The 27,310-nt window shown below is 37.8% G+C and overlaps 3 protein-coding genes across 5 annotated transcripts; 1 reads left to right on the top strand and 2 right to left on the bottom strand.

The window, feature by feature from the left end:
• The first annotated feature begins 170 nt into the window (after window positions 1–170).
• LOC121980814 (sm-like protein LSM7) lies at window positions 171–6,817 on the top strand. Of its 3 annotated transcripts, XM_042533038.1 has the most exons (8): window positions 192–324; window positions 510–513; window positions 605–820; window positions 2,276–2,356; window positions 4,941–5,022; window positions 6,022–6,093; window positions 6,434–6,486; window positions 6,578–6,817. In XM_042533038.1, exons 4-8 carry the CDS (start codon window positions 2,354–2,356, stop codon window positions 6,665–6,667), a joined length of 300 nt encoding a protein of 99 aa, XP_042388972.1. In that variant the 5' UTR covers window positions 192–324; window positions 510–513; window positions 605–820; window positions 2,276–2,353; the 3' UTR covers window positions 6,668–6,817. The 3 variants fall into 3 exon arrangements, with proteins under 3 accessions (XP_042388971.1, XP_042388972.1, XP_042388970.1); XM_042533037.1 differs by lacking the exon at window positions 510–513 and having other exon boundaries at window positions 171–324; XM_042533036.1 differs by lacking the exon at window positions 192–324 and having other exon boundaries at window positions 356–513.
• A 151-nt stretch (window positions 6,818–6,968) lies between these two features.
• LOC121980812 (BTB/POZ domain-containing protein At3g05675-like) lies at window positions 6,969–10,500 on the bottom strand (the record flags this gene model as incomplete). The annotated part of the gene is made up of 2 exons (XM_042533035.1): window positions 6,969–8,403; window positions 10,267–10,500. Coding segments are annotated over 2 exons (1,548 nt in total), but the record flags the coding sequence as incomplete, so codon positions are not given.
• A 2,651-nt stretch (window positions 10,501–13,151) lies between these two features.
• LOC121982968 (protein GLUTAMINE DUMPER 2-like) lies at window positions 13,152–14,009 on the bottom strand. Its single transcript, XM_042535964.1, has one exon. It carries the CDS (start codon window positions 13,953–13,955, stop codon window positions 13,518–13,520), a length of 438 nt encoding a protein of 145 aa, XP_042391898.1. The 5' UTR covers window positions 13,956–14,009; the 3' UTR covers window positions 13,152–13,517.
• Between the last annotated feature and the right edge of the window lie 13,301 nt (window positions 14,010–27,310).

The raw sequence follows: 27,310 nt of genomic DNA, 5'->3' as shown, positions 1-27,310 counted from the left end.
GAGACCGGTTCCAGTAAATTAAAATGATGTTAAGATTTTTTTTAAAAAAATAATTTTTTAAATTAACCAAATTAAAATTTTAAAATAAATCAATTCGGTCAATCAAATGTTTTTCACTCCCTCCAATATTCATATGTCGGATTAATAGGGTTGAATGGTTGTTCTAATAAGTTTTCGAGTTAAACGTTTCTCTCGTACTTTACTCTTTTGCAGATAGTGTGGCTACTCTGAATGGACAGGCTCCAGCGCTCCACCTATTTTCTCTAATACGATTGAATCTTGAACCTTATGTTGTCACCGTTGTCCTCGGGATATGGTACCACGGTGAGATATCTAAGTATCGGTAGTTCAAACTCTAATTATTCAATGAAAAATTTTTGTGAGACTGAATTAGTCATCTCAATCAATAAAATTAATTGAGATTATCAATTTTTTTTTTTTATATATTATCACGGATTATCATTTTTGTGAGACGATGATTGAATCTTGAACCGGTTTGGTTTCGGCAGAAAGGTAAATTAGGGTTCGCCGATCGTTGAGCCCTTCCCCCGCAACTTTACCCCATTCGTCTCTCAATCTCTGACGAAGCCGGCCGGTGTTTCAGGGTTCCGGGCGTCACTGCTGCCTACCTACCATCTCCGGCAGCGGAAAACCCATAGTGCTGCTCCTCTTCCCCCGTGTGATCAGTAGCACGCCTCACCCCTCGCCGTGCTCGCTCGCTCGAGAAGCAGCGTCGCAGCTCGAGTTCACGAGGTTCGACGACTGCGACGTGAATTCTTGTACCTGCTGCAGTATTCGGATTTTCTAGTGGGTTACCAGTGTAAGTAACGTTGTTGCTTCTGGTGATCTTGTGTTTCCTAAAGGACGACGTGTGATAGTAATTTTGTGTGCTTAGAGTTGAGTTTGGCCTACCAATTCTTGTGTGGGGAACTTTGACTTGCCTTGTCGACTAGTCCTGCTTGTGTTATCTTATTGCCTGTGCTTAGCAAATCATACTAGTGATTATTTCATGCGGATTATTCGAGGTATTATTTTGTTACATTGCTTGTAACATTTGTTGTATTATGTGCAGTATTGTTATATACAATAATGTAAGTTAATCTAGTTGTTTATCTGTTCTTGATGTATGGCATTTACTTCTTTATTGTTGCTAGCATTAATAAACTTTTTGATAACAAATAGTTAAGACTAGTTACCTTAAATTAGGGCACAGTGGACATAAGACTTAACACAACATACTGAATGTTCTTTCGTGAGTGCTGTAAGCCTTTGGCTGGTAGCATAATCTCAGTACCATTAGCAGTTAATGATTTTATTTCCTTGTTCATACAGAAATCATGTCGGCGACTATTGAGTTTAGGCTGTGTTTGGTAATCACGCTCTATTTTTCTGATTCCTGGCCTCCTTGTGTCCTAACTTAGAATCTCACACATGTTGTTTGGTTGTTTAACTTGCGGTTGATTGGAATGGTATTGTAATCAATTATATGGCTGGTAGCTCTTGCTAGCTTGGGAGTGAAGTACTTTCACTCGATGAATTAGGCCTCTCTTGTTACATGGAGGCCATGCTATTTGTTGGATATGAGAGTTCTGTTGATCCTGCCCTCCGCTTGATCTGGTGTATAATAGAAGCAGTTTGTTCTTACTTCCATGAAGATTACTTGATCATTCCTTCTATTCTAAAACATTTTTTATTTTACTACTTTTTATTTTTTTTTTGTTTATAAGATTTAAATCAACAAGATTCTATGATTCAGTCAATGATGTGAACCTAGGAGTTTGAGATTAAATCAATGATGAGAGGGAGGATGTATACGAGCTTGGTCCTTGTGCATTATTGGTTTTCTTGGCTGATTAGTAGATATTTCTATACTTTTAGTATAAAGTAATACTTTTATAGGATGTGATTTTATAAAAATATTTTTAAGTAGATATTTGAAGGAAATATTATATGCTTTTAGCAAAGTTTGTGTATAACAATTTTTACTTAGCACATTTTAATAAAATTCATTCTAATTGGCCATTCATTTGGTAGACTTTGCTAGTTTGATGCCAGTTCAGTTCTGATAATTAAGGACCATAGTTCAATTCTCATTTCTACTAGGCATAATAGCTAACCAATGAAATCGATCTCTTTTTCATAAAGAGTTAACTTGGACTTTTACTTTTTTTCTTTTTCTGTGCTTAATTTACCAGCAAAAACTTTTTCTATTTATTTTTCTTCATGTTGATTACAAATATTGATGCCCTTGGTTACTTCTTCTATTTACTTTCAGAATAGGGTTACGGTTGACTGGTTTCCAGCAAGTTACTCGTTGAGCTTCATTGAGATTGCTGGAATTTTGTAGTATAAGATGGTAAGAATATCTTGTTGTAGCTGTTGCTTATTTCTCCAATCATTTTGTTGATGAAATTCTGCAATGGTAATCACTTGCTATGTTAACAATATGCATCTTCCTAGTTCTCCAAACATGAGTTACATGTTTCTCTTTGGCTTCTTTAATTTCTAGTTGTCTAATATGGTCCCAAGTATATGATCGAGTCGCAGGTCGAGATCCGGATCCGTACTTGGTCATGCAACACGTAAGGGGGAAAGGGAGGAGGAAAAAGACTCGTCCTAGACAGAATCCAAATCACTCAAGGGGGAAGACTCGTCCTAGACAGAGTCCTAATTGCTCAATTTTTCTCCCTCCTTTATTAATAATGACACTTCTTATATAAGGAGTCAAACATGACAAGATTAGGAAAGACTAACCATAAAGGAAAACAAGGAATCAAAAATAGAAAAACTAATTATGTCATTATTTGTTTTCTACTATAGTAGTAGTTAAATTAGGTCATTATTTATTTTCTACTAATTAGGTAATAGCTAATTTATTTCTAATAGCTAATTAGGTAGTAATTAATTTGCTTCCAACTATAGCGATGTTCAACAAAGGCGTTCACCTCGGCGTCCACATCATCACTCCCCTCCTCGATACTGAGCTTGTCCTCAAGCTCGAAAGCGGAGTATAACGCCGCTAATAACATGAAGGGAAATTTCTGAATTCACTTCCCCCTCTTCCTCACCTTCCCTGTCATCATCAGGCACTTCAATCCAAAACAGGTGTTTACACTTGTGACCCGTGGAGTAGGATTCATCACAGTTAAAACAAAGGCCCTTGGCTCTCCGTTCTGCCATCTCGGCGCGAGTTAGACGCTTAAAAAATAAAATAGGTGGAGTCTCCTTGCTGATGTCCGAGGTCCTGGTCTTCGCCAAAGGAAGGCCTCCACTGCTGGTGTTGAGCTTGGTTGTGGTCCCGCCCCAATTCGTGCGCAGCAGCCCCCCACCTTGATGGAAGCACTGCTTCCGTTCTAGTGCCCTGGCCATATTCATTGCAATGCCTAGGTTTTCAGGCTTCTGCAGTTCGATGTCGATACGGAGATCTTCGACTAGCCCTGCAGTGAATAAGTCAACTTGTTGTTGTGGTCGGAGGTCCGAGGTCTGAGGTCCGAGGTCCGAGCGAGGTGAGATTGAAATTGGCGCTAGTAGTCTTCTACAGAGCCTGTCTGCTTCAGATTTGCTAGCTCTCCCAAAAGGTTGTTGCTTAGGGGCGGGCCAAAGCGGATATGACAGTGGTCTCTGAACTGCTTCCAAGTCATCTCTGGCTCTTCTTGCTCTGCCTAATCAAACCAAAGTTGGGCTTCCCCTACCAAGTGGAAGGCAGCAAGGCCAACCTTATCAGCCTGTGTGGTCCTTTGGTTGGTAAAGAATTTTTCGCACTTTTTAACCCAGCTCAGCGGATCCCCTTCTCCAGAATAGGTGGGGAACTCCATCTTTGAGTATGGCGGAGTCATGGTGCTGCTGGTTGGCAGTTCAGGTCTAGCCTCTGAGCCTCTAGAAGGGTCATATTCTACGCTGGTAGGGCTGTCTGTAGTGTGCAAAGGTCGTCATCTAGCATCTTGAACAGTACGAGAAATCTCGGCAATTTGCTTCTCTAGTCCTTGCTGGCGGGAAGTGATCTGCTCCATGAAAACTTGTTGTGACATCAATCTTTCCATGAAGGCCTCGAGTTTGGATGTGATATGATCCGTGTCACCCATGACCGGATCTGATACCAAGTTGATATGGTCCCGAGTATAGGATCGAGTCACAGGTCGAGATCCGGATCCGTATTTGGTCATGCAACACGTAAGGGGGAAAGGGAGGAGGAAAAAAACTCATCCTAGACAAAGTCCAAATCACTCAAGGGGGAAGACTCGTCCTAGACCGAGTCCTAATTGCTCAACATGACAAGATTAGGAAAGACCAAGGAATCAAAAATAGAAAAGCTAATTAGGTCATTATTTGTTTTCTACTATAGCAGTAGTTAAATTAGGTCATTATTTATTTTCTACTAATTAGACAATAGTTAATTTATTTCTAATAGCTAATTAGGTAGTAATTAATTTGCTTCCAACTATAGCAATAACAAAGGCGTCCACCTCGGCATCGACATCATTGTCCAACATAATGAAACATCTTTTAAAACCAATTCTGTGCAAATAAATGTATTGGATTAATGCTTTAAATCACACAACATAATAGGGTGTCTTATATTTTTATACATGTTTTTTTATTGAATTTCATTCATAAGTTTCGTAAACACTCAAGTTTGGCCATTCAAAATGCCTAGCCAACATCTTTGACTAACTCTTTAATTTTTATCTTGGTACAACTTGATTCCTTTCCTCTTCTCTTTTGCTCTTCTCTTTTCCTCTCTCTTCTGCAATCCCACATTTTGTCCATGCCAGAGCTCCTGCAGCCCTTTCAGCACCAATGACTCAGATTTTATTGAATTAAAAAATATCATTGTATGCATGACAAATATTTTCCTCTATTGAAAAGTATCATTCTCCTCTCTGCTGCAAAGAAATGATGGTGTTGTGTCTCCATCTAATGCTTTCTGTTTACTTGTTTAGTCAGGCAGGAAGGAAACTGTTCTAGATTTGGCAAAGTTCATTGACAAGGGTGTCCAAGTCAAGCTAACAGGAGGAAGACAAGGTTGGTTACTTTAATTTTCATGTGTGCTAGACTTTGATCTTTTCAACTATTACATGAATTTAGTTCTTTCCTCAAAACTCTTATCGGGTGCCTAATGTTTCATGGTAGTCTTAGTCCCTGGGTCATGTGATGGTGGCTAGATATGTTTACTCAATGATACTCATCTACGTGGTATAGTTGTCTCCTGTTTACTGTGTCTAAGTTTCAAGTTGATATGTGAAGCAAGCAATAAAAATAAATAAATCAAAAAGTCAAGAAGTAGATGGTTTATCCCTATGTTTTAAGAATTAAATGTATGCATCATGTGGTCATGACACTCCATAACACATGCAGGATACAAACTTGACAATATAAGGGTGCATTTACAGGCCATACCCTTGTTAATGTTAGTTAATTGATAATACTGTGTGACATAATGTATCAAAAATGGACTTACATATACCATCTCGTTTTTCAAATTCATCAACCCAATCTATTAAAGTTTGATATGCCTACACAATGGCAATGATCTTATTGGCGAGGCCAAAATAAACAAGAAAAAAGATAAACAAAGGAGCAAGAGAGGTCTTTCAATGACGATTCATGAGGATTTATTCGCAAGGGATGTCTTCCAGCAGCAGAGATTAAAACACTTGATAGTGATGTTCAGTTTTGCATGCTCTGGGTAAATGTCCTAAGGGCTTGTACTAAGACTTCGGGGATTAGAATGATGTTTAGGTTGAGGTAACACGGCTTTTACCTTAACTTGTTATGTAAACTAGGTTACAACTTAAAATTTAATATTGACTTAAATTCTTTGAAATGATCTTATCTTTAGTGAGCTATCTAAGCGCGTCTTTCATTGTAATTTTTGCTAATTTGGCCCATAAAAGTTTTGAGCTTCTTATGCATTCTCCTTGTTGTTCTAATTTCTGGAGTTTCCAGTCGAGGACTTTGAGGTACATACTATCTCACTCGTAACCAATATAAATTTGCTTAACACGTAATGTCTTGATCCAGTGATGGGGACTCTAAAAGGCTACGATCAGCTGCTTAACCTGGTGCTAGATGAAGCTATAGAATTTCTTAGAGGTAACTACTTGCCAAAAGTTGTCTATGATTAGTGTTTGCCCTGATTAACTGAATTGTTTTTGCTATTAATTTACATATGAATTTCTCCTTTGACGGCTTCATATCATCAATGTTTTAAAACAAATCATTTTTAATAATGCAAGCATACTTTGAATTGTAATGTCATGTTGCTAATTCTGAGTCCTTTTCTTCATGGTGCCTAAGGAATTTATAGGACCTAAAGGATGAACTCAGAAATTCAGCATGGACGTCGATTTAATTAGTTTAATAAGCTAATAGAGTCGACGATATTCTTATTCTGTTCAAGGCATTGCTCGTAACTTCCATCCAATGCTTGCAGATCCTGATGATCCACTGAAGACTACAGACCAGACTAGACGTCTTGGCCTTATAGTATGTTTTTATAATCAAGTTTTTAAAATTGTTTATGATGGCTGAAAAAATGATCATTTCCAACAGGGTTGATTGGTGTATTTGTATGCAGATATGTAGGGGAACTGCTGTAATGCTTGTGTCACCAACTGACGGAACAGAGGAAATTCAAAACCCCTTCATCCAGCCAGATGGAGCTTAAATAGAAGTTTTAGCAACTTTGATTCTCACCATTGCTTGTCGCTTGGTTATTATTAATTCCCAGAAAAACATGAAGGAAAAAAAAAAAAAAACTGCTGCATTGTCTGAATACTATTGCCAAGCCATGGTGTTGTTGCCTGTGCTTTTGTCATTTATTCCATCAATTTCTTAAAGCTCCATTTGATCATCTTTGCATGAATAGTAGAGTTATTGTTTGCAAGAAAAATGATCTATTTCTTCAAAGCAAAAGTCATAAAGCATGTCTACTTGGAGTTAGATACAACATCTAGTCACCAAAAACAAAACTAAAATCTGACTTCATTACAGAGGCCGTATACAAGACTTATACTCAGAAGCGTTTGATGCGTTGATGAGGGAAATATAGTATTAGAGCAATGCTACAGAAGGTGACTAAGGTGGACATTAAGAACTCTTTCCATTGCCAATGGCACCAAACAAAGACAGCCTCTTTTTAGCGACCTTTGAGCGATAACACCATGTCTCGAGTGCTTCTGTAAGGTCAGGATATCGAACATGCTCCGATTTCAACCATTCTGCTAATATTTCAGCCTGGTTGTCAGATGGCAATGTGAGAATAATAGAAACAAAAGCCGATTCAAGTCCCAGCCAGATCTCACAGTCAATTTTAAGTGTCGAGCCTTCTTCGTGATCGGAATTGGGTTGCTCAAATAAAGGCCTCGCCCTCTGCATAAAAGGCAGCCAGACATTCACCATGAGTAGCCTCGCCGCTGTTGGGGCTATCACATGTCCAAATACAACTGAGTCGAGAACCTTAGAGGTTACTTCAATTACTTTCAATTTGATCTCTAGTAAGTCAGCAGCTTCGGCGTCCATTTTTTCAGTGACTTTAACTATATTTGGAGATGCTTCCAGCCAATAGTGAGCCAGATGTTTCATCATTTCCATCTTATTCAAGATCTGACAAATCCATGAGATATCAGTGAGGAAGGGCTGCAACCTATTCTCCATGTTTATCTTCGTAACAATCTCTTGAGATTCATACAAAATAGATTCTAGATGACAATTGAATCGGCTTAGAAGATCACTGACACAATTCTTCACTGCCAATTTAATGTCTTGATTATCCAAGGTCAGCATGGGAGCATCATCATCCTCAGTAAGCATATACTCAAGCTGATCTTGAGCACTGGATTTCATGTCTCGCACAGACTGCGGAAGTGATGATGTAGCAAAGCGGAGAGTTGACATGAAAATACTGATTACTGAAATTGGATTGACTGGCTGGAGACGTGCGAGGATCTCCTCGTATTGAGAACCAAGATGAGGTATTATCTTCAAGATCTGCTCCTCGTCAGCTTCTTCCCAGGGAACAGATTCCAAATAGTCAATACAATATTGGCTAAGCTGATGACAACCAAGGCGAACAGCAACCTGAAGGATATCAATTGTGTTTCTTACACCATACCGAGTTTGTGGTTCTTTCGCATAAAGAAGGCGGAGGGCAACGACATAAGAATTAAACTCAAATTCTTCACAATAAACTTCAACACAGTATCGTGAATCCAGGATCTGACATGTTGGCCAGTCATCAGATAGGCGCTCCGCAAAGTACTTGCTTTTATCGATGAGAATACCTGAGTGACAATAGAACCAATTGTCACGACCTTCATGGGTCCTTATCCTGACAACAACATCACTGGTTGCACGGTCTCCAAATCTAACTAGAGTCTTCAATAGAGGCTTAATTTTAGAACTCTGGACACAGGAAAAAAAAAAAAAAAGACTTGCATGTAAACACTGAAATATATGATTTATGACTATTAAACAACATATAGTGTTAGCAGACATGGTACTTGGATCACAACAGACGTTGATGCCAATCAATACCAAGTGGCTTAAAGAAGACCTTTCCAAATATATTTAATTGAAACACAAATATTAAGACCAATTGATAGCATTTGTGAATGCAGCTAAGTCCCACTTATTTGCTGTTACTAAAGCTGGCAGCATTTGGTACTTTAAAGATTTGAGCAAGAAATGTTTAGGATAATAGAAAACGAAAATATACCTCGAATACGTTTTAGCAAGAATAATATAACATTAAAAATGCAGAAAATACAAAAAGACCTTGGAGACATGCTAAGCACAACCCAATGAACAAGAGACACCCTTGGTGTGAAGTACTTTGCCATGCTTAATTCCAAGGTACAACTGTAGTAGATCTTCATCAATAGGATGTGGGATGAACCTCTCTTAGACCATAAACATCAATTTGCCCAATAGAAGCAGAGAAGAAGATAAAAGCATACTATACTTCAAAACATACATGACGCAAATCTCCAAAGAAAATCTTCAACATAGTTTTTCTATTAATCCTAATAGAGTAGGACTAACATTCATTAAAAAACTTAAAGAAGACAGACAATTAGAGGCGTTGTAGCTATCTCCATTATCATCTTTCACAAAATGATTTTAGTTAACACCTAGTACAAGCCTTAAAAGATAAGGATACTGAGAGGTTACACCACCGCCGTTAACACTTTAGAGGTTTTTAGTTTATTTGAAATGATAAGAATAGCAAATAAGAAAAGCCACACAAAATACATAGCAGAACACAAAACCTAAGGGTGGCCAACTCAACTCTTTGTTGATAACTTGATCATGTAAGAGGAAAAGACTCAGCAGTTAGCTACAATCTGTGTGCTTTTATGTCCATATTGCAGTGTCCTGATTAAAAGATTCTAATTGAAAATTTTAAACTATGTTGATTTCTATGTTGCAGTTGTTTTGGTTGCAAAGACAAAAATTTAGATGATTTTGTCACTTCTTAGACTCTAATTCAGGGTTTATTAACTAAGGTAAGGATTATGAAGGCAATAAAAACTAACAAGAATTTATGTTCTTATTTTCATTGGATTGCTTTCTTAGATTTAGATAGCATGCCTTGCATCAAATACAACGTTTTGTATGATAGAAATAGTAGAAGGGAAGAAAAAGAAGATGGACAAAAAATGAAGACAAAGAAACAAAAATAAAAGAGCAAAAAACATGTTCTCTTTCCTTACTGGAGTGTATTACATAAATTTCTTTGCTTGATTAGAACAACATAGAAAAACAACATAAATTTTAAATGTCTAACATTGGTCAAACCTATCGTCTGTATCTCAATAAATCTCAATTCCAGAAAGAAAGATTTCACGGTCTATAAAGAAACAAATGCCCTTCTCTTATCTGTCTGAACTAAAGAACAAAAATTTCCCTACCTATCTCGACATAGATTTTCTTTCTTTTCTCTTCCCTTATTCCTGTTTCTTTCCTACAAAGCAGGTCCTTAATTTCAAGGCTAATCAATCTTCACTAATGAATATTAAACTGGTGAGGAATGATCTATGGTAGCATTCAAATTCCAAAATTGAAAAGTTCCAAACATTCAGATCGTCCAAGTTAGCAATCAGGAGTATTAAACACACGTATTATGGAATGTGTTTCTTAGTACCCTGTCAGTATCATAATAACATGAAACGACAAGATTAACCAGCCAAATTACCGCATTCAACTATTGATCAGGCAAAAGTAAAGTGCGGCAGAGATATCAGAAGGAGCTTTGGAACTAAATACCTGGATGAGGGGAGGGAGGGAAGAGCTAGGGCCTAGAGAACTGGCGCATTCCTTCGGCGAGACAATCGATGTAGACACCACCTCCCCGGCGGCCGAATCGGGCAGGGGGCTGACGACTTCAAGAGTCGCCGCCGGGGAAGGCGCATTACACCTCGGTGGCGCGGCCAGGCCGGGCGAAGCCACAGAGAGCAGGGCCCGAGAAGGGCAGCAGTCCCCTTGCTTGGAGAAGTTAACTTACCAGTTTATCCGTTCCTCGCGAACTTCAGAGTTGCGTGTCCGCTGATCGTCGACGAGGCCCCTTTGCCGAAGCTCGCGCGCGGCGAACGGCAGAGGGCTCGCGTCTTGGGCGGCGCTGGCGTGCGGCGATGACGGCGGCCGCGGCGGCGTCGAGGATAACGTCGATCTTTTCGCCCCCGCCCGAATAGGCTGCAAAAAAAAGGCGAAACCCCCCACCCCGAATAGGGCACAGACCTCTCCCCTCCTCTCTCCTCCATTCCATCCCATTACAGTAAACAGAACCCTAAAATAGCTTAAACAATTGTTAAACCATGGGCCATTTTTAAAAAAAAATACCCGTGTTTTGGGTTGCTCTTTACGTGGGCCGGTCCGTTTTAAATAATGGGCTGTATATATTTAACTGTATTACATTATTTTTTTAAAAATTGTAATAACTACTTCTCATTTGCTACAATAGTGTTGAAATAATAATATTTTTAATAAAAAAAATACGAGAGGTGTCTTTTTTCTTATTATTTTTTTAGAAGGAACCGTGTTTTTTTAATATTTGCCTAATAATAGCATCATCTAAAATTTGAGTGAATAATGAAAATATTGATATTTAATTCGAGTTCGATTTAAAATAAAATTCAAATTCGATTTGAATTGTTTGAACCTCGATTTGAACATATTTGAATTATAATTTGAATCGATTCAAGTGAATTCGTAAACAAGCGAATTAAATAGTATAAGTTCAAATTTAATTAATTTAAAAAATATTTAAATATGTTTAACTTTGGTTCGAATTTAATAATTTTAAATATTAATTGAATATTTTTTTAATCAGTTAAAAAGCTCACGGACCGATTTGATCGGTTTACACCTCTGATCTGAATGAACAAATCATGGCTTAATTTCGATTATAGAACTAAAAAAATACTTCTTTTAACGAGATAATTAATAATTATTTAGATATACAAATATAATTACAGCCTGAGAGTGACCCACAGAAAACAGGTGAATCAGGCGGCAAAAAGTTACATCTCCTACTTGTAACGGCTGCTACTTCTCTATTTGTCGCTCTCCATTTCGGCGACGATACGTGGACACCATGCAACGGCTTCCTCCCTTGGCATTTATTATTATTAGTTTCGCGTCGCGGCCAAACGTTTTAATGTCCGATGGCAATTTGAGTCGTGCACGACTGGATTAATTAACCATGATGATCAGGAATGATCCTTAAAATTAGGGTTGAAGTTAAGGAAATTAATTGATAAGACAGGTCAAAATGAGAGAGAAGTTAATATTTGGAGCTAGTACGGTCATGTGACTCGGTTGAATAATTTAATTCGTCAATCTTGAGTCCTCCTGATTTGATAGAATTTTGAGTCATCCTAGTTCAATTCAGAACTAAGTTCTTTTAATTTGACTAAATATACTAGACTAATGATTCGGCTGAACTCTTTATCCGAGTGGATGCCGAGTCCTTGTGATCATCATTCCGTAGTCGATCCGATCCTGTTCGAGAACGAGATTCAACCGGACATTAGAGGGAACTCGATTGATCTACTATCAAAGCGTATTAATGACACATTAATCCAACAATTTAATATTCATTTTTGGAGTTTTGTGTAATCATTATAAGACAATCAAGCCAGTATGTCCTGGGTAATTTGTACAGTGGAAGCTTCTACTCTGCAAAGCACAAACATTGTGGGTCTATAGAAAAGATTGTGGTATATCAAATTGGTTGGTCATATTTTGGAAATGTATTGATATTTGTACAAGAGAGAAAACAACAGTACATAAAGCGTCTCCACTTATAGGCGCATATAAGTTTCGTTATCAGAATTCACTGTTCATTAGCTCTGTTCTTCATTTCTTCCTCCGCCCTTTGTCTGACTTGAGCGTCGGAATGCCTACGTCAGAGACCCCTTCTTGGCCCGGTCATTGACGTCTTCTTCTAGCTCTTCTTTTTGATACGCAGGCTCGATTACGATACCATGTCCCTCCTACTCGGAGTTTTCTCGTGGTCAACCTTGACGCCACCTACCCAGTACGTCGTCTTCTTCAATTTCAGACAGGATCAAATTAATGATATAGGAGGTTTTTTATTATTAATTTTACTTAGGACAATGGTGTACCAAACAATAAATTAACGAATAAATTTTTTTAATGAGCGATAGACCTAAAAATGTTAGATTGATAAGTCGTTCATTACGAGAATTTTTTAATTTATTCTTATGACCGATAAAAAATTACCGTAAGCTCAAATTGATCATCCCAGAATTAATCAATTTAAATTGGAGACATGATGCATACTAAAAATATATATATATATATAATTTTCTAAAAAATATTTTATTAGATATCTGATCTTCTCATATAAAAGATCATTGTGATATAATAAAATACCCCCAAATGATCTATCCCTTCCACAATATCTGAGACTGTCTTAGAAGGATAGCTAGATGATAACTTTACCTTTTAATGTGATATAGGAGGTATTTTATTTAGAAAGATTATTCGGGTAAAGTTGAATAACCTCTCATGATTCACTCGTTTTCAGATTAAGGTGGCGACCTCACTTTTCAAGGGATTCATGAGCGGACGTTACGATATCAGTAAAAGACACGTATCGCGTTATTAAAAAAAAATTGATCCGTTAACTTTTTTATAGTGTCGATCTAAGATAAATATAACTATAGAAATTATAGACCTATGAAGGATAAATCTTAAATATCAGTTCCTAATAATTGACCATGCCTATTATCGCGTTATTAAAGATTTCGGAACAGGTTGGGGTCTGTGGAACGCCGTCCTGACTGTCGCACGTCCTCGGCTCGCCGCATCCGCATCCACCACGTGCTCGTCACGTGCTCGCTTGTCTTCTTCTCTTCTCTTCAGCAAATAAAATTGATCGAGAATTCACAGTTTTTACTATTCGAAAATTTGGGGATTCATAGAGTTCCAAATTTTTGCGTTCGCTGGTCATGCAAGCAGAACAAGATCGATATCGATGAGCACAGGCCGTTTCAATGGCTTCGGGGCTCCGACTGGTTATCCTCCGGTGAGGCTACCGGAATTGAGAGCTGCTGGTTGTCTCGGTCGGAGTTGCTGTTGTTGTTGCTGCTGCTGTCGACGGCGGCGGCGCGTTTGGCAATGGGGATTGCCAGGACAGTGGGGACCGCGTCCCCGGGCATGATGACGAGGAAACGATCCTCGAGGACGGCGGAACTCCCGGAGTCATCAGCGTCGCGGGGCTTTTCGTCGTCGCCGGAGTCGAGGTTCCAGTAGTAGGAGCAGGCGAGGACGAGGAGGGCGAGGGCGATGACGCCGAGCGTGGCGGCCAGGCCGCCGAAGACGTATGGAACCGGAGAACGCCACGCCGAATGGGCAGCCCCGCTGCCGGATCCGGAGGAGGAGAGCAGGGGAGACTCGCCGTCGGCGTCCAAACCTGCGCCGGTCTTCATGCTGCTGCCAACTCGCGGTGAGCCGGTGAGTCGATGCGGTGGATCGAGAACTCGAGACGTGGAGATGTGAGGCTGTGGCTGTATTATTTATACATAAACAGGGATGTGGTCAGGTGTTGCTTAGCTGCACCGCATGAAATTGAAACTTTTTAATCAAAATATTTTTTAATAACTTACTTAAATTATTTAACCTTAATTAAAATTATTATATATAATCATCATAACAATTCTAAAATGATTTTAAATAAGTTAAAACAATTTTAATCTAATTTGAATAATTTTGATAGATAAAGTAATTTTGTTTTATATTATGTATTTTTTAATATTTTTAAAATAAAAAACTATAATTAAAATTACCCTTTTTTTTGTAGTTGTTGAATTAAAGATGGTGGGAAATGAAAACTAGTGAGTCTTCGCTTATCTTCTGTTATAATTATTTTATTTAAGCCTTTAATGATGCGTTAGAATGATGTTAACAGGCCCTAATTATATTTATGATAGAATATAGGACATAGGACAAATTCGAATCTTAGTCATCTTTTTTTAATTATTTTTTTCATTAATGGAATTAAATAAAAGATATTTGTAAGAAGATATTAACCTTTTTAAGTCTTTAACCTTTACTTTGAAGACTTGAAGGAACAAATTAAAAAAAAAGTGGGGAGAAATGAAGACTAGCCAAGTCTTCGTTTTTCTTTCTTCTACTATTATTTACTTTATTTGGGTCTTTAATGATGCATTAAAATGACGTGAATAAAAGCACTAATTATATTTAATCATAGAATAACCTCAATGCCAAGCAAAGAATCTTAATGGAATTCAACTAGCGAGACAATGAATTAGCTCCCAATGTTTCTATATCTCCCTCTCCCTAGGAATCGCTAAGAAAAATCCTTTGATAGCGCGACTATAAAGGGAGACTTAGCGCAATCCGTTTGCATAGGAGAATCTTGAGCTAACATGATTATGATATAAGTATGATCCTGTCTGAAAATTGATGAGATAGAAAATTGAGGATGTGGTGCTCTCGTTGATCGCTTGTAGACTCTGCTCCAACCTGCAATACAGATTACGTCAGTGCCGAGCCAGTGAAGGGATCCCCGGGACTCTCCGACGCTCAAGTCAGTCACCGGAGATGATGTAGAAGGTGGAGCAACAACAAGAATGAACAGTAGCACAAATAGTGTCTATTGCATATCTCCGTCGATTCTTGGAACCCCCTTAAATAAAGTTCCTGTAGCGCGCGTGCATACTTCCCAAGACGAGCATGCTTCCCAAAGTTTTCTCTGAAAAGACTTGTCAGTAAAGTGCCCTTGACACAGTACCTTAACGGACCGAGCATATCTCTGAAGTGACAGTGGAAACTTCCGTCATACAATCTTCTGGTTGTTCACGCCCCGTGTCAGCGGCACTAACTCCTAAAAGGATGTCGATGGATAACAAAGGGAGTATGCTGCTAGGCCGAGTGGGTTGGTCGTTCGGCCGGAACTTCGTTGCTCTTGTGTCCTGTTCGCTCGGCCAGAACTTTGCTACTCCTATTCATGTGTCCGCTCGGTCGTAACTCTGCTATTCTTGTGTCTCATCCGGTCGGTCGAGGCTCCACTGTTCCAATACTGAGCCTTATCGCAAGGCTGAGCAGGGTAGCTGCTCGGCCCGACTTCTGCACATCATCCCTTGAGCATCGGTCATTTGACACTTCCCTGTGTCAAAGGCGAGATCGGATCGGAACCTTCTTCCCCTGAGATCAGATCGGTACCTTCTCCCCCCGGTCGGGCATGATCACCCAACTACCCGATGATATCTGAGCGTTGACCGCCTTGATTTTGACCTCCACTGAGGCAGCTATCCTCCACGGGGTGGGCCCCCTCCTTATCACTGCATCACATATCTCCCCCTCAAGTCTAGTCGAAAAAGACTGCAAGTCCGACTGACTGGACAAAATTGTCTGTGAAACTTTCAATTTGATTGACTTCAACACTCCTTGGTTTCTGCTCGGACTAAGTGGCTCAATGGTCGGCTATGTGACCGCTCTGTGCCGATCGACCTGTTGAAGATTGTTGTTCAGACATAGGTCTGCTCCCTTAAGCCGATCGGTGCAATGAACATTTATACTTGGAAATCCTTTCTTGAGTTGTCTTGGCCGAGCGAGATCCGGGCTTACATCACCTATATTTCTGAGAAATCGTACAAATCCCTGCGCATTAAGGCTAAGTGTGCCCCCATGCATTTTAATTTCCCTCATTAAATGTCGGTCTGTGGCGAGGTGCCACGTGTCCCGCCCGCTGCCACCGCACGCTTGACGTGACAGACAGATATCCACTAGCGATGTGACGTTTGGTGCTTCAAATTCAACAACCCGATTTCTGCCTGGGTTTCCGCGATCTAGATCGGACGACTCTGGTCGGCCGACCCCGAGGCTTATAAGCCCGTGCGCGTCGCCTCCTCCTCCTTCGCATCTCCGTCTTCTTGCTCTTCGGCGATAACTCCGCCTTTGTGCTCCGGCGACATTCCTCCTTTCCTGCTCCTCCGGCGACCTTCCAGTAAGCTTCCTTCCAATCGCACCTGTCTTCGAGTTTTTCACGTTTCTTCGTCTGTGTTCCATCGATATTCTTCTAATAGTCTTCCTTCCCCTTGCATCCTTTCGCTACCTTTGTTTTTTTCCATCCCCTCGCATCCTTTCGCTACCTTTGTTTTTTTTCGATGGCAAGTTCCTCACAGCCGCCTGTCGGTGTCCCTGAGCTTTGGTACACCTCTACTGAGTCCAGGTTTGACGCCAGTGACGCTGAGATTCTAACAATTGCCTTTGAGTTCCCTTTTGAATACAAAGTTGTTCTTCCTTCTCCTTCCGATCGGGCAAACTCTCCGCCATCCAACTGTCTTTGCTTCATTAGGAATCAGTTTACCGCCGGTCTGCGGTTTCCTATTCACCCTCTCTTTCCCGCTGTTTGTAAATACTTTCGCATCTCCCTTCATCAATTAGTGTCGAACTCCATTCGACTGCTGTGTGGGGTAGTTGTTCTGTTCAGCCTGCACGACATGTTGGGTTTTTCGGGCCGCGAAAACCGCTTTTCGCGTCGCGGAAACCCCGAATCACCCAAGGCCAACGGATCCGTGCAAGGTAAAAAAATTTTTTGGAAAAACCAAATACGAGTTTGAAAAACCTTTTTAGATCTACTCCTAGATCTACATGTTAAGAATTTTAACCTTTGTTGCGTGCCCTCGCAAATCCCGCTCGTCCAACGGTACGCCGGATCTCGAGAGTGTCAACGTAGACACTCCTCTAATGATATCCACACGAACAAGGAGTGTCTCTCACACTCAAAGGATGGAGAAGAGAGCTCCAAGTGTGCTAGCACTTTCTAGAGCTCTCGGATGGGATTGGAAAGAAAGAAAAGAAGAAGATACAAAAAGTGTAACGACCCAAATTTCCTCAATTAGAGTCCTAAAAGTAATTTAAAAATATTTAAAAATGCTATAGAAATATTCTAGGGATTTTTAGAAATTTTTAGAGTATTTTTATGTAATTTTTGGAGGTCGTTTGATATTTTTACTAAACGAAGGAAGTTTCGACAAAAAAATGTCCAAGCCGAGAATTGAACCCACGACCTTTGACTCGGTCAAAACCCAGCTGACCAGGTGGGCAAACAGATTTTTCTGTTTAGAAAAGGTAGCGAATTTATTTAAGATAGTTAACAGAATATTATAAAAGGGATAAGATGATCTTGGATTTGTTTGTTTAGAAAAGATAGCGAATTTATTTAAGATAATTAACAGAATATTATAAAAGGGATAAGTTGATGTTGAATTTGTTTGTTTAGAAAAAGTAGCGAATTTATTTAAAATAATTAACAGAATATTGGATTATAAAAGGGATAAGTTGATGTTGGACTTGTCTGTTTAGAAAAGATAGCGAATTTATTTAAGGAGTTAACAGAAATATTAAGTTATAAAAAGGGATAAGTTGATGCTTTGTTTTCCCATGACTTAAACCATTCTCTCCTTCTCTTCTGCGTACGATGGCGGAGCTCGGGCAGAAAACGGAAGGGAGTTAGGGCATCATCTTCGGCGGACGACTAAGGTCCTAGAAGCCCTTTTTGTTCGGTTGTGAGTCCAAGAAGCAAGGTAAGTCGCTTACTCACCTGCGGTAAGATAGTTTCGAGCCTTTGATTTAGAGTTTCTCTTGTTTGTGAATGTGCCGTGAGTTTTATAAAGAAGATTGTTCTTCCCTTTTAAGCTTTCGGATTTGTTGTAGAGAATCTCGGAATTTCTAGGGATTTAGTTTCTTCTTGCTTTAGAATTTTTGTTGTGAAGATTGGGTTTAGGGCTACTGCCGTGAGACTCAAAGTAAGGATATGGAAGAGTTAAGTATGTTGAGTTGTTGTTTGCTGCCGTGAGCTTCCTTGTTTTGAATGATTGTTGCTGTGAAGTTGCTTGTGAAGCTTGCTGCCATGTTTTCTACTGTGAATTGTCATTTTAGATAATTGTCGTCCATTTGTTTTTTGTGGGCAGACAGTGAGCACGAAGAAGTGCATAAACTAGTACGTAGTTTCTTTGTGGACACTACAATGGGTAGTTATATGAGCAACTTTTCTTTATGCTATGCTTAGTTGGGAAGAATTAGATTGTGTAGATCCATTGGGTGCATGTTTTAGCACATCACGTGTTAACTTTTGTGATAACAGCAGTAATTTTCCTTATGCTCAGCTGGGTAAGGATTAATTTAGAATGGGTAAGTGTATCAAGTGTATGCTATTGGTTTCATGGATTAGGGCTATGAGCAGTATGCTGTTAGAGACAATTTGGATCTCTTCTACTCTATAAAAGTGTAAGCTTTGCTTAGGTTTTACATGGGTATCAAACTTAGATTTCCTTATTATCTTAATTAGCATCACAGTTTTGTTAGCATTTATTGCCATGAATTGAAGTTTATGTTGTTGGTTTTCTTTGCCATCTGATGAAGCATGATTTGGAGAATTAGGGTTGCTTATAAAAAGGGTTAAGCTGTGAATTTGATATATATATGTTTGTTTGAATAGTTATGTATAGCATTTTGCTTCCCTTATATTACTTTCTTGCCGTGGAACTATAGACAACTCCCACCAGTAGGCATGAGCATGAGCAGATCTATTCAAGTGAGCATTTATATTCATTCAAGTAGAAGTAGGCATGAACAGATTCATTCAAGTGTGCATTTATATATTCATTCAGTTCCTTTGCTATTTAGATTTAGTAAATAACATGAACATGTGCAGATTTAGATTTCTAGTTCTTTTGCTATTGGAATAACATGGGCAGATTTCTAGTTTCTTTTATGTTATTAGATGTACATGAGTAGCCTTCCTTCTAAAACAATCAGTTTCTAGTTTCTTTAGAGCTTAATATGCAGAATTGTGTCAGCTTAATATGTAGCATTTTAGTGTGCAGATTTTTATAAGGATAGCATGCAGATTTTTATAAGTATAGTATGCAGATTTTAATATGCAGAATTTTATTAGCATAGTAGGCAGATCTTTGGGTTAAGCATTTCAAAGTTAGATTTTGCTTAAACATTTTAGTTTCTTTTAAAGAAGTATTCTTTTAGAAGTATTAACAAGTATAAGAAAGATAAAGAAAAGAAAGAAAAAGGCCAAGGCCTTAAGTAAATCTCAAAGTCAAGACTTTAGGGATTTTGGCACACAAGGTGCTAAAGAAAATGCCGAGGCATTATATATTAGAAGTATTAAGAGATAACAAGTATTTTACTTTTATCAATGGCACTGTACTGGACTTTCAGTAGTCCTTGGGCTGGGCTCCCATAGTCGGTCCCTAGGTTTAGATAACCTAGTATGCAGGACTCTCAGTAGTCCTTGGGCTGGGCTCCCATAGTCGGTCCCTAGGTTTAGATAACCTAGTATGCAGGACTCTCAGTAGTCCTTGGGCTGGGCTCCCATAGTCGGTCCCTAGGTTTAGATAACCTAGCAAATCCTACTAGATTCGGGACCAGCTATCTCGGGTCTAGTTAGGGATGCGCGCATAGTAAGTACAGATGCCGGGCCCAAGAAGAAGTTGATTATTATTTTGAAGTATTATAAGTATAAGCTTTTGAACTAATAAAATAATGTGTTTACAAAAGTTTACAAGTATTAAAGAATAAGTTTTAAATAAGTGAAATAGAAGAATAAGTTTTTAAGTAAGTTTAATAAGAATCAGAAAGTGTTTAGAATTCAGTAAGTTAAATTCTTTATGCTAGCATGATAGTATAGACTTGTCTTACATGTTTAGCCTTTCAGTATGTTTTTTTACTATTAGAAGAGCATGAGTTAGCTTACTGTTATTTGCTATTTATGAGCATGAGTAGCTTTTCATGTTAGCATTCAGTTTTAGCATGTTTTTATTTATACACATGCATATCGAGTTTTTTGTGAGTTAGATAGCGCTTACTAAGCAAATTTTGCTTATAGACTACACCTCCTCTTACTGCAGATAAAGGAAAAGAGAAGATTTAGCAAGGAAGGCGACAAGGTGGCGCGGATGGTGTGTGATGCCAGGACTATGGAAGCCTTCGGACTTAGTTTAGGAATTTATTAAGATTGTCATTTATTAAGAATGTATTAGATGAGTCATTTAGTCTTCCGCTGTTAGTTAATTGTATGTTTTTATTTTGTTTCCTCTATTCATTGCTTGCATGATTTGATTTCATTAAACTGCGTGGTGATGTTATTCCTTTTGTGTGCTTGATATGTGTTCCAACCGCCTGTGGCTGTGTATATTATGTTATGTATTAATGATTATGGTCACCGGTACAGGGGAGATTCTGCCGAAATTTTTCGGTAGGGTTTCCACGTGATTTTTAATCACACCGGTTAAGTAGAGTTAGTAGTTAAGTAACGGTCATCCTTAGAGAATAGTAGTAGTAAGAAGGGTGGTCGTTACAGTTGGTATCAGAGCTGTTCCCATTCTCCAGCATCACACATCAGCACCATCCTTGCCGTCTTCAAGTAAGAAAGTACTTAAGTTTTCTTTTATACTTTCTTATTGTTTGCAGTATAGAGTATTTGCTTAGAAATGTTTAAGTAAGATAGAAGTTCTTGATTTCTTTTGTTTACATATGTATATATGTTTAGAAAGCGTAGGGACGATTTTAAGTTTCTCTACATAACTAGATGTCAAGAAGAGGACAATATGAGATAGAAATATCCAAAATTATTCTAAGTTCGAGGACGAACTTTTTATAAGATATGGGGAATTGTAACGACCCAAATTTCCTCAATTAGAGTCCTAAAAGTAATTTAAAAATATTTAAAAATGCTATAGAAATATTCTAGGGATTTTTAGAAATTTTTAGAGTATTTTTATGTATTTTTTGGAGGTCGTTTGATATTTTTACTAAACGAAGGAAGTTTCGACAAAAAAATGTCCAAGCCGAGAATTGAACCCACGACCTTTGACTCGGTCAAAACCCAGCTGACCAGGTGGGCAAACAGATTTTTCTGTTTAGAAAAGGTAGCGAATTTATTTAAGATAGTTAACAGAATATTATAAAAGGGATAAGATGATCTTGGATTTGTTTGTTTAGAAAAGATAGCGAATTTATTTAAGATAATTAACAGAATATTATAAAAGGGATAAGTTGATGTTGAATTTGTTTGTTTAGAAAAAGTAGCGAATTTATTTAAAATAATTAACAGAATATTGGATTATAAAAGGGATAAGTTGATGTTGGACTTGTCTGTTTAGAAAAGATAGCGAATTTATTTAAGGAGTTAACAGAAATATTAAGTTATAAAAAGGGATAAGTTGATGCTCTGTTTTCCCATGACTTAAACCATTCTCTCCTTCTCTTCTGCGTACGATGGCGGAGCTCGGGCAGAAAACGAAAGGGAGTTAGGGCATCATCTTCGGCGGACGACTAAAGTCCTAGAAGCCCTTTTTGTTCGGTTGTGAGTCCAAGAAGCAAGGTAAGTCGCTTACTCACCTGCGGTAAGATAGTTTCGAGCCTTTGATTTAGAGTTTCTCTTGTTTGTGAATGTGCCGTGAGTTTTATAAAGAAGATTGTTCTTCCCTTTTAAGCTTTCGGATTTGTTGTAGAGAATCTCGGAATTTCTAGGGATTTAGTTTCTTCTTGCTTTAGAATTTTTGTTGTGAAGATTGGGTTTAGGGCTACTGCCGTGAGACTCAAAGTAAGGATATGGAAGAGTTAAGTATGTTGAGTTGTTGTTTGCTGCCGTGAGCTTCCTTGTTTTGAATGATTGTTGCTGTGAAGTTGCTTGTGAAGCTTGCTGCCATGTTTTCTACTGTGAATTGTCATTTTAGATAATTGTCGTCCATTTGTTTTTTGTGGGCAGACAGTGAGCACGAAGAAGTGCATAAACTAGTACGTAGTTTCTTTGTGGACACTACAATGGGTAGTTATATGAGCAACTTTTCTTTATGCTATGCTTAGTTGGGAAGAATTAGATTGTGTAGATCCATTGGGTGCATGTTTTAGCACATCACGTGTTAACTTTTGTGATAACAGCAGTAATTTTCCTTATGCTCAGCTGGGTAAGGATTAATTTAGAATGGGTAAGTGTATCAAGTGTATGCTATTGGTTTCATGGATTAGGGCTATGAGCAGTATGCTGTTAGAGACAATTTAGATCTCTTCTACTCTATAAAAGTGTAAGCTTTGCTTAGGTTTTACATGGGTATCAAACTTAGATTTCCTTATTATCTTAATTAGCATCACAGTTTTGTTAGCATTTATTGCCATGAATTGAAGTTTATGTTGTTGGTTTTCTTTGCCATCTGATGAAGCATGATTTGGAGAATTAGGGTTGCTTATAAAAAGGGTTAAGCTGTGAATTTGATATATATATGTTTGTTTGAATAGTTATGTATAGCATTTTGCTTCCCTTATATTACTTTCTTGCCGTGGAACTATAGACAACTCCCACCAGTAGGCATGAGCATGAGCAGATCTATTCAAGTGAGCATTTATATTCATTCAAGTAGAAGTAGGCATGAACAGATTCATTCAAGTGTGCATTTATATATTCATTCAGTTCCTTTGCTATTTAGATTTAGTAAATAACATGAACATGTGCAGATTTAGATTTCTAGTTCTTTTGCTATTGGAATAACATGGGCAGATTTCTAGTTTCTTTTATGTTATTAGATGTACATGAGTAGCCTTCCTTCTAAAACAATCAGTTTCTAGTTTCTTTAGAGCTTAATATGCAGAATTGTGTCAGCTTAATATGTAGCATTTTAGTGTGCAGATTTTTATAAGCATAGCATGCAGATTTTTATAAGTATAGTATGCAGATTTTAATATGCAGAATTTTATTAGCATAGTAGGCAGATCTTTGGGTTAAGCATTTCAAAGTTAGATTTTGCTTAAACATTTTAGTTTCTTTTAAAGAAGTATTCTTTTAGAAGTATTAACAAGTATAAGAAAGATAAAGAAAAGAAAGAAAAAGGCCAAGGCCTTAAGTAAATCTCAAAGTCAAGACTTTAGGGATTTTGGCACACAAGGTGCTAAAGAAAATGCCGAGGCATTATATATTAGAAGTATTAAGAGATAACAAGTATTTTACTTTTATCAATGGCACTGTACTGGACTTTCAGTAGTCCTTGGGCTGGGCTCCCATAGTCGGTCCCTAGGTTTAGATAACCTAGTATGCAGGACTCTCAGTAGTCCTTGGGCTGGGCTCCCATAGTCGGTCCCTAGGTTTAGATAACCTAGTATGCAGGACTCTCAGTAGTCCTTGGGCTGGGCTCCCATAGTCGGTCCCTAGGTTTAGATAACCTAGCAAATCCTACTAGATTCGGGACCAGCTATCTCGGGTCTAGTTAGGGATGCGCGCATAGTAAGTACAGTTGCCGGGCCCAAGAAGAAGTTGATTATTATTTTGAAGTATTATAAGTATAAGCTTTTGAACTAATAAAATAATGTGTTTACAAAAGTTTACAAGTATTAAAGAATAAGTTTTAAATAAGTGAAATAGAAGAATAAGTTTTTAAGTAAGTTTAATAAGAATCAGAAAGTGTTTAGAATTCAGTAAGTTAAATTCTTTATGCTAGCATGATAGTATAGACTTGTCTTACATGTTTAGCCTTTCAGTATGTTTTTTTACTATTAGAAGAGCATGAGTTAGCTTACTGTTATTTGCTATTTATGAGCATGAGTAGCTTTTCATGTTAGCATTCAGTTTTAGCATGTTTTTATTTATACACATGCATATCGAGTTTTTTGTGAGTTAGATAGCGCTTACTAAGCAAATTTTGCTTATAGACTACACCTCCTCTTACTGCAGATAAAGGAAAAGAGAAGATTTAGCAAGGAAGGCGACAAGGTGGCGCGGATGGTGTGTGATGCCAAGACTATGGAAGCCTTGGGACTTAGTTTAGGAATTTATTAAGATTGTCATTTATTAAGAATGTATTAGATGAGTCATTTAGTCTTCCGCTGTTAGTTAATTGTATGTTTTTATTTTGTTTCCTCTATTCATTGCTTGCATGATTTGATTTCATTAAACTGCGTGGTGATGTTATTCCTTTTGTGTGCTTGATATGTGTTCCAACCGCCTGTGGCTGTGTATATTATGTTATGTATTAATGATTATGGTCACCGGTACAGGGGAGATTCTGCCGAAATTTTTCGGTAGGGTTTCCACGTGATTTTTAATCACACCGGTTAAGTAGAGTTAGTAGTTAAGTAACGGTCATCCTTAGAGAATAGTAGTAGTAAGAAGGGTGGTCGTTGCAATCTACTTTCCCATTCTCCAGCATCACACATCAGCACCATCCTTGCCGTCTTCAAGTAAGAAAGTACTTAAGTTTTCTTTTATACTTTCTTATTGTTTGCAGTATAGAGTATTTGCTTAGAAATGTTTAAGTAAGATAGAAGTTCTTGATTTCTTTTGTTTACATATGTATATATGTTTAGAAAGCGAAGGGACGATTTTAAGTTTCTCTACATAACTAGATGTCAAGAAGAGGACAATATGAGATAGAAATATCCAAAATTATTCTAAGTTCGAGGACGAACTTTTTATAAGATATGGGGAATTGTAACGACCCAAATTTCCTCAATTAGAGTCCTAAAAGTAATTTAAAAATATTTAAAAATGCTATAGAAATATTCTAGGGATTTTTAGAAATTTTTAGAGTATTTTTATGTATTTTTTGGAGGTCGTTTGATATTTTTACTAAACGAAGGAAGTTTCGACAAAAAAATGTCCAAGCCGAGAATTGAACCCACGACCTTTGACTCGGTCAAAACCCAGCTGACCAGGTGGGCAAACAGATTTTTCTGTTTAGAAAAGGTAGCGAATTTATTTAAGATAGTTAACAGAATATTATAAAAGGGATAAGATGATCTTGGATTTGTTTGTTTAGAAAAGATAGCGAATTTATTTAAGATAATTAACAGAATATTATAAAAGGGATAAGTTGATGTTGAATTTGTTTGTTTAGAAAAAGTAGCGAATTTATTTAAAATAATTAACAGAATATTGGATTATAAAAGGGATAAGTTGATGTTGGACTTGTCTGTTTAGAAAAGATAGCGAATTTATTTAAGGAGTTAACAGAAATATTAAGTTATAAAAAGGGATAAGTTGATGCTCTGTTTTCCCATGACTTAAACCATTCTCTCCTTCTCTTCTGCGTACGATGGCGGAGCTCGGGCAGAAAACGAAAGGGAGTTAGGGCATCAGCTTCGTCGCACGACTAAAGTCCTAGAAGCCCTTTTTGTTCGGTTGTGAGTCCAAGAAGCAAGGTAAGTCGCTTACTCACCTGCGGTAAGATAGTTTCGAGCCTTTGATTTAGAGTTTCTCTTGTTTGTGAATGTGCCGTGAGTTTTATAAAGAAGATTGTTCTTCCCTTTTAAGCTTTCGGATTTGTTGTAGAGAATCTCGGAATTTCTAGGGATTTAGTTTCTTCTTGCTTTAGAATTTTTGTTGTGAAGATTGGGTTTAGGGCTACTGCCGTGAGACTCAAAGTAAGGATATGGAAGAGTTAAGTATGTTGAGTTGTTGTTTGCTGCCGTGAGCTTCCTTGTTTTGAATGATTGTTGCTGTGAAGTTGCTTGTGAAGCTTGCTGCCATGTTTTCTACTGTGAATTGTCATTTTAGATAATTGTCGTCCATTTGTTTTTTGTGGGCAGACAGTGAGCACGAAGAAGTGCATAAACTAGTACGTAGTTTCTTTGTGGACACTACAATGGGTAGTTATATGAGCAACTTTTCTTTATGCTATGCTTAGTTGGGAAGAATTAGATTGTGTAGATCCATTGGGTGCATGTTTTAGCACATCACGTGTTAACTTTTGTGATAACAGCAGTAATTTTCCTTATGCTCAGCTGGGTAAGGATTAATTTAGAATGGGTAAGTGTATCAAGTGTATGCTATTGGTTTCATGGATTAGGGCTATGAGCAGTATGCTGTTAGAGACAATTTAGATCTCTTCTACTCTATAAAAGTGTAAGCTTTGCTTAGGTTTTACATGGGTATCAAACTTAGATTTCCTTATTATCTTAATTAGCATCACAGTTTTGTTAGCATTTATTGCCATGAATTGAAGTTTATGTTGTTGGTTTTCTTTGCCATCTGATGAAGCATGATTTGGAGAATTAGGGTTGCTTATAAAAAGGGTTAAGCTGTGAATTTGATATATATATGTTTGTTTGAATAGTTATGTATAGCATTTTGCTTCCCTTATATTACTTTCTTGCCGTGGAACTATAGACAACTCCCACCAGTAGGCATGAGCATGAGCAGATCTATTCAAGTGAGCATTTATATTCATTCAAGTAGAAGTAGGCATGAACAGATTCATTCAAGTGTGCATTTATATATTCATTCAGTTCCTTTGCTATTTAGATTTAGTAAATAACATGAACATGTGCAGATTTAGATTTCTAGTTCTTTTGCTATTGGAATAACATGGGCAGATTTCTAGTTTCTTTTATGTTATTAGATGTACATGAGTAGCCTTCCTTCTAAAACAATCAGTTTCTAGTTTCTTTAGAGCTTAATATGCAGAATTGTGTCAGCTTAATATGTAGCATTTTAGTGTGCAGATTTTTATAAGCATAGCATGCAGATTTTTATAAGTATAGTATGCAGATTTTAATATGCAGAATTTTATTAGCATAGTAGGCAGATCTTTGGGTTAAGCATTTCAAAGTTAGATTTTGCTTAAACATTTTAGTTTCTTTTAAAGAAGTATTCTTTTAGAAGTATTAACAAGTATAAGAAAGATAAAGAAAAGAAAGAAAAAGGCCAAGGCCTTAAGTAAATCTCAAAGTCAAGACTTTAGGGATTTTGGCACACAAGGTGCTAAAGAAAATGCCGAGGCATTATATATTAGAAGTATTAAGAGATAACAAG

The sequence above is a fragment of the Zingiber officinale genome, chromosome 5A, assembly GCF_018446385.1.
Source record: "Zingiber officinale cultivar Zhangliang chromosome 5A, Zo_v1.1, whole genome shotgun sequence".
NCBI classification, from domain to species: domain Eukaryota; kingdom Viridiplantae; phylum Streptophyta; class Magnoliopsida; order Zingiberales; family Zingiberaceae; genus Zingiber; species Zingiber officinale.
The sequence above is the reverse complement of the archived record's forward strand: the minus strand, read 5'-3'. Positions and strand labels throughout refer to the sequence as shown.

What these genes read in the sequence shown, in the direction of transcription:
- LOC121982968 (XM_042535964.1), bottom strand. Translation starts at nt 13,955, where the DNA reads ATGAAGACCGGCGCAGGTTTGGACGCCGACGGCGAGTCTCCCCTGCTC.
- LOC121980814 (XM_042533037.1), top strand. An exon ending in GCTAACAGGAGGAAGACAAG is followed by an intron (nt 5,023 to 6,021) that starts GTTGGTTACTTT and finishes GTCTTGATCCAG; the next exon opens with TGATGGGGACTCTAAAAGGC. An exon ending in CTAGACGTCTTGGCCTTATA is followed by an intron (nt 6,487 to 6,577) that starts GTATGTTTTTAT and finishes ATTTGTATGCAG; the next exon opens with ATATGTAGGGGAACTGCTGT.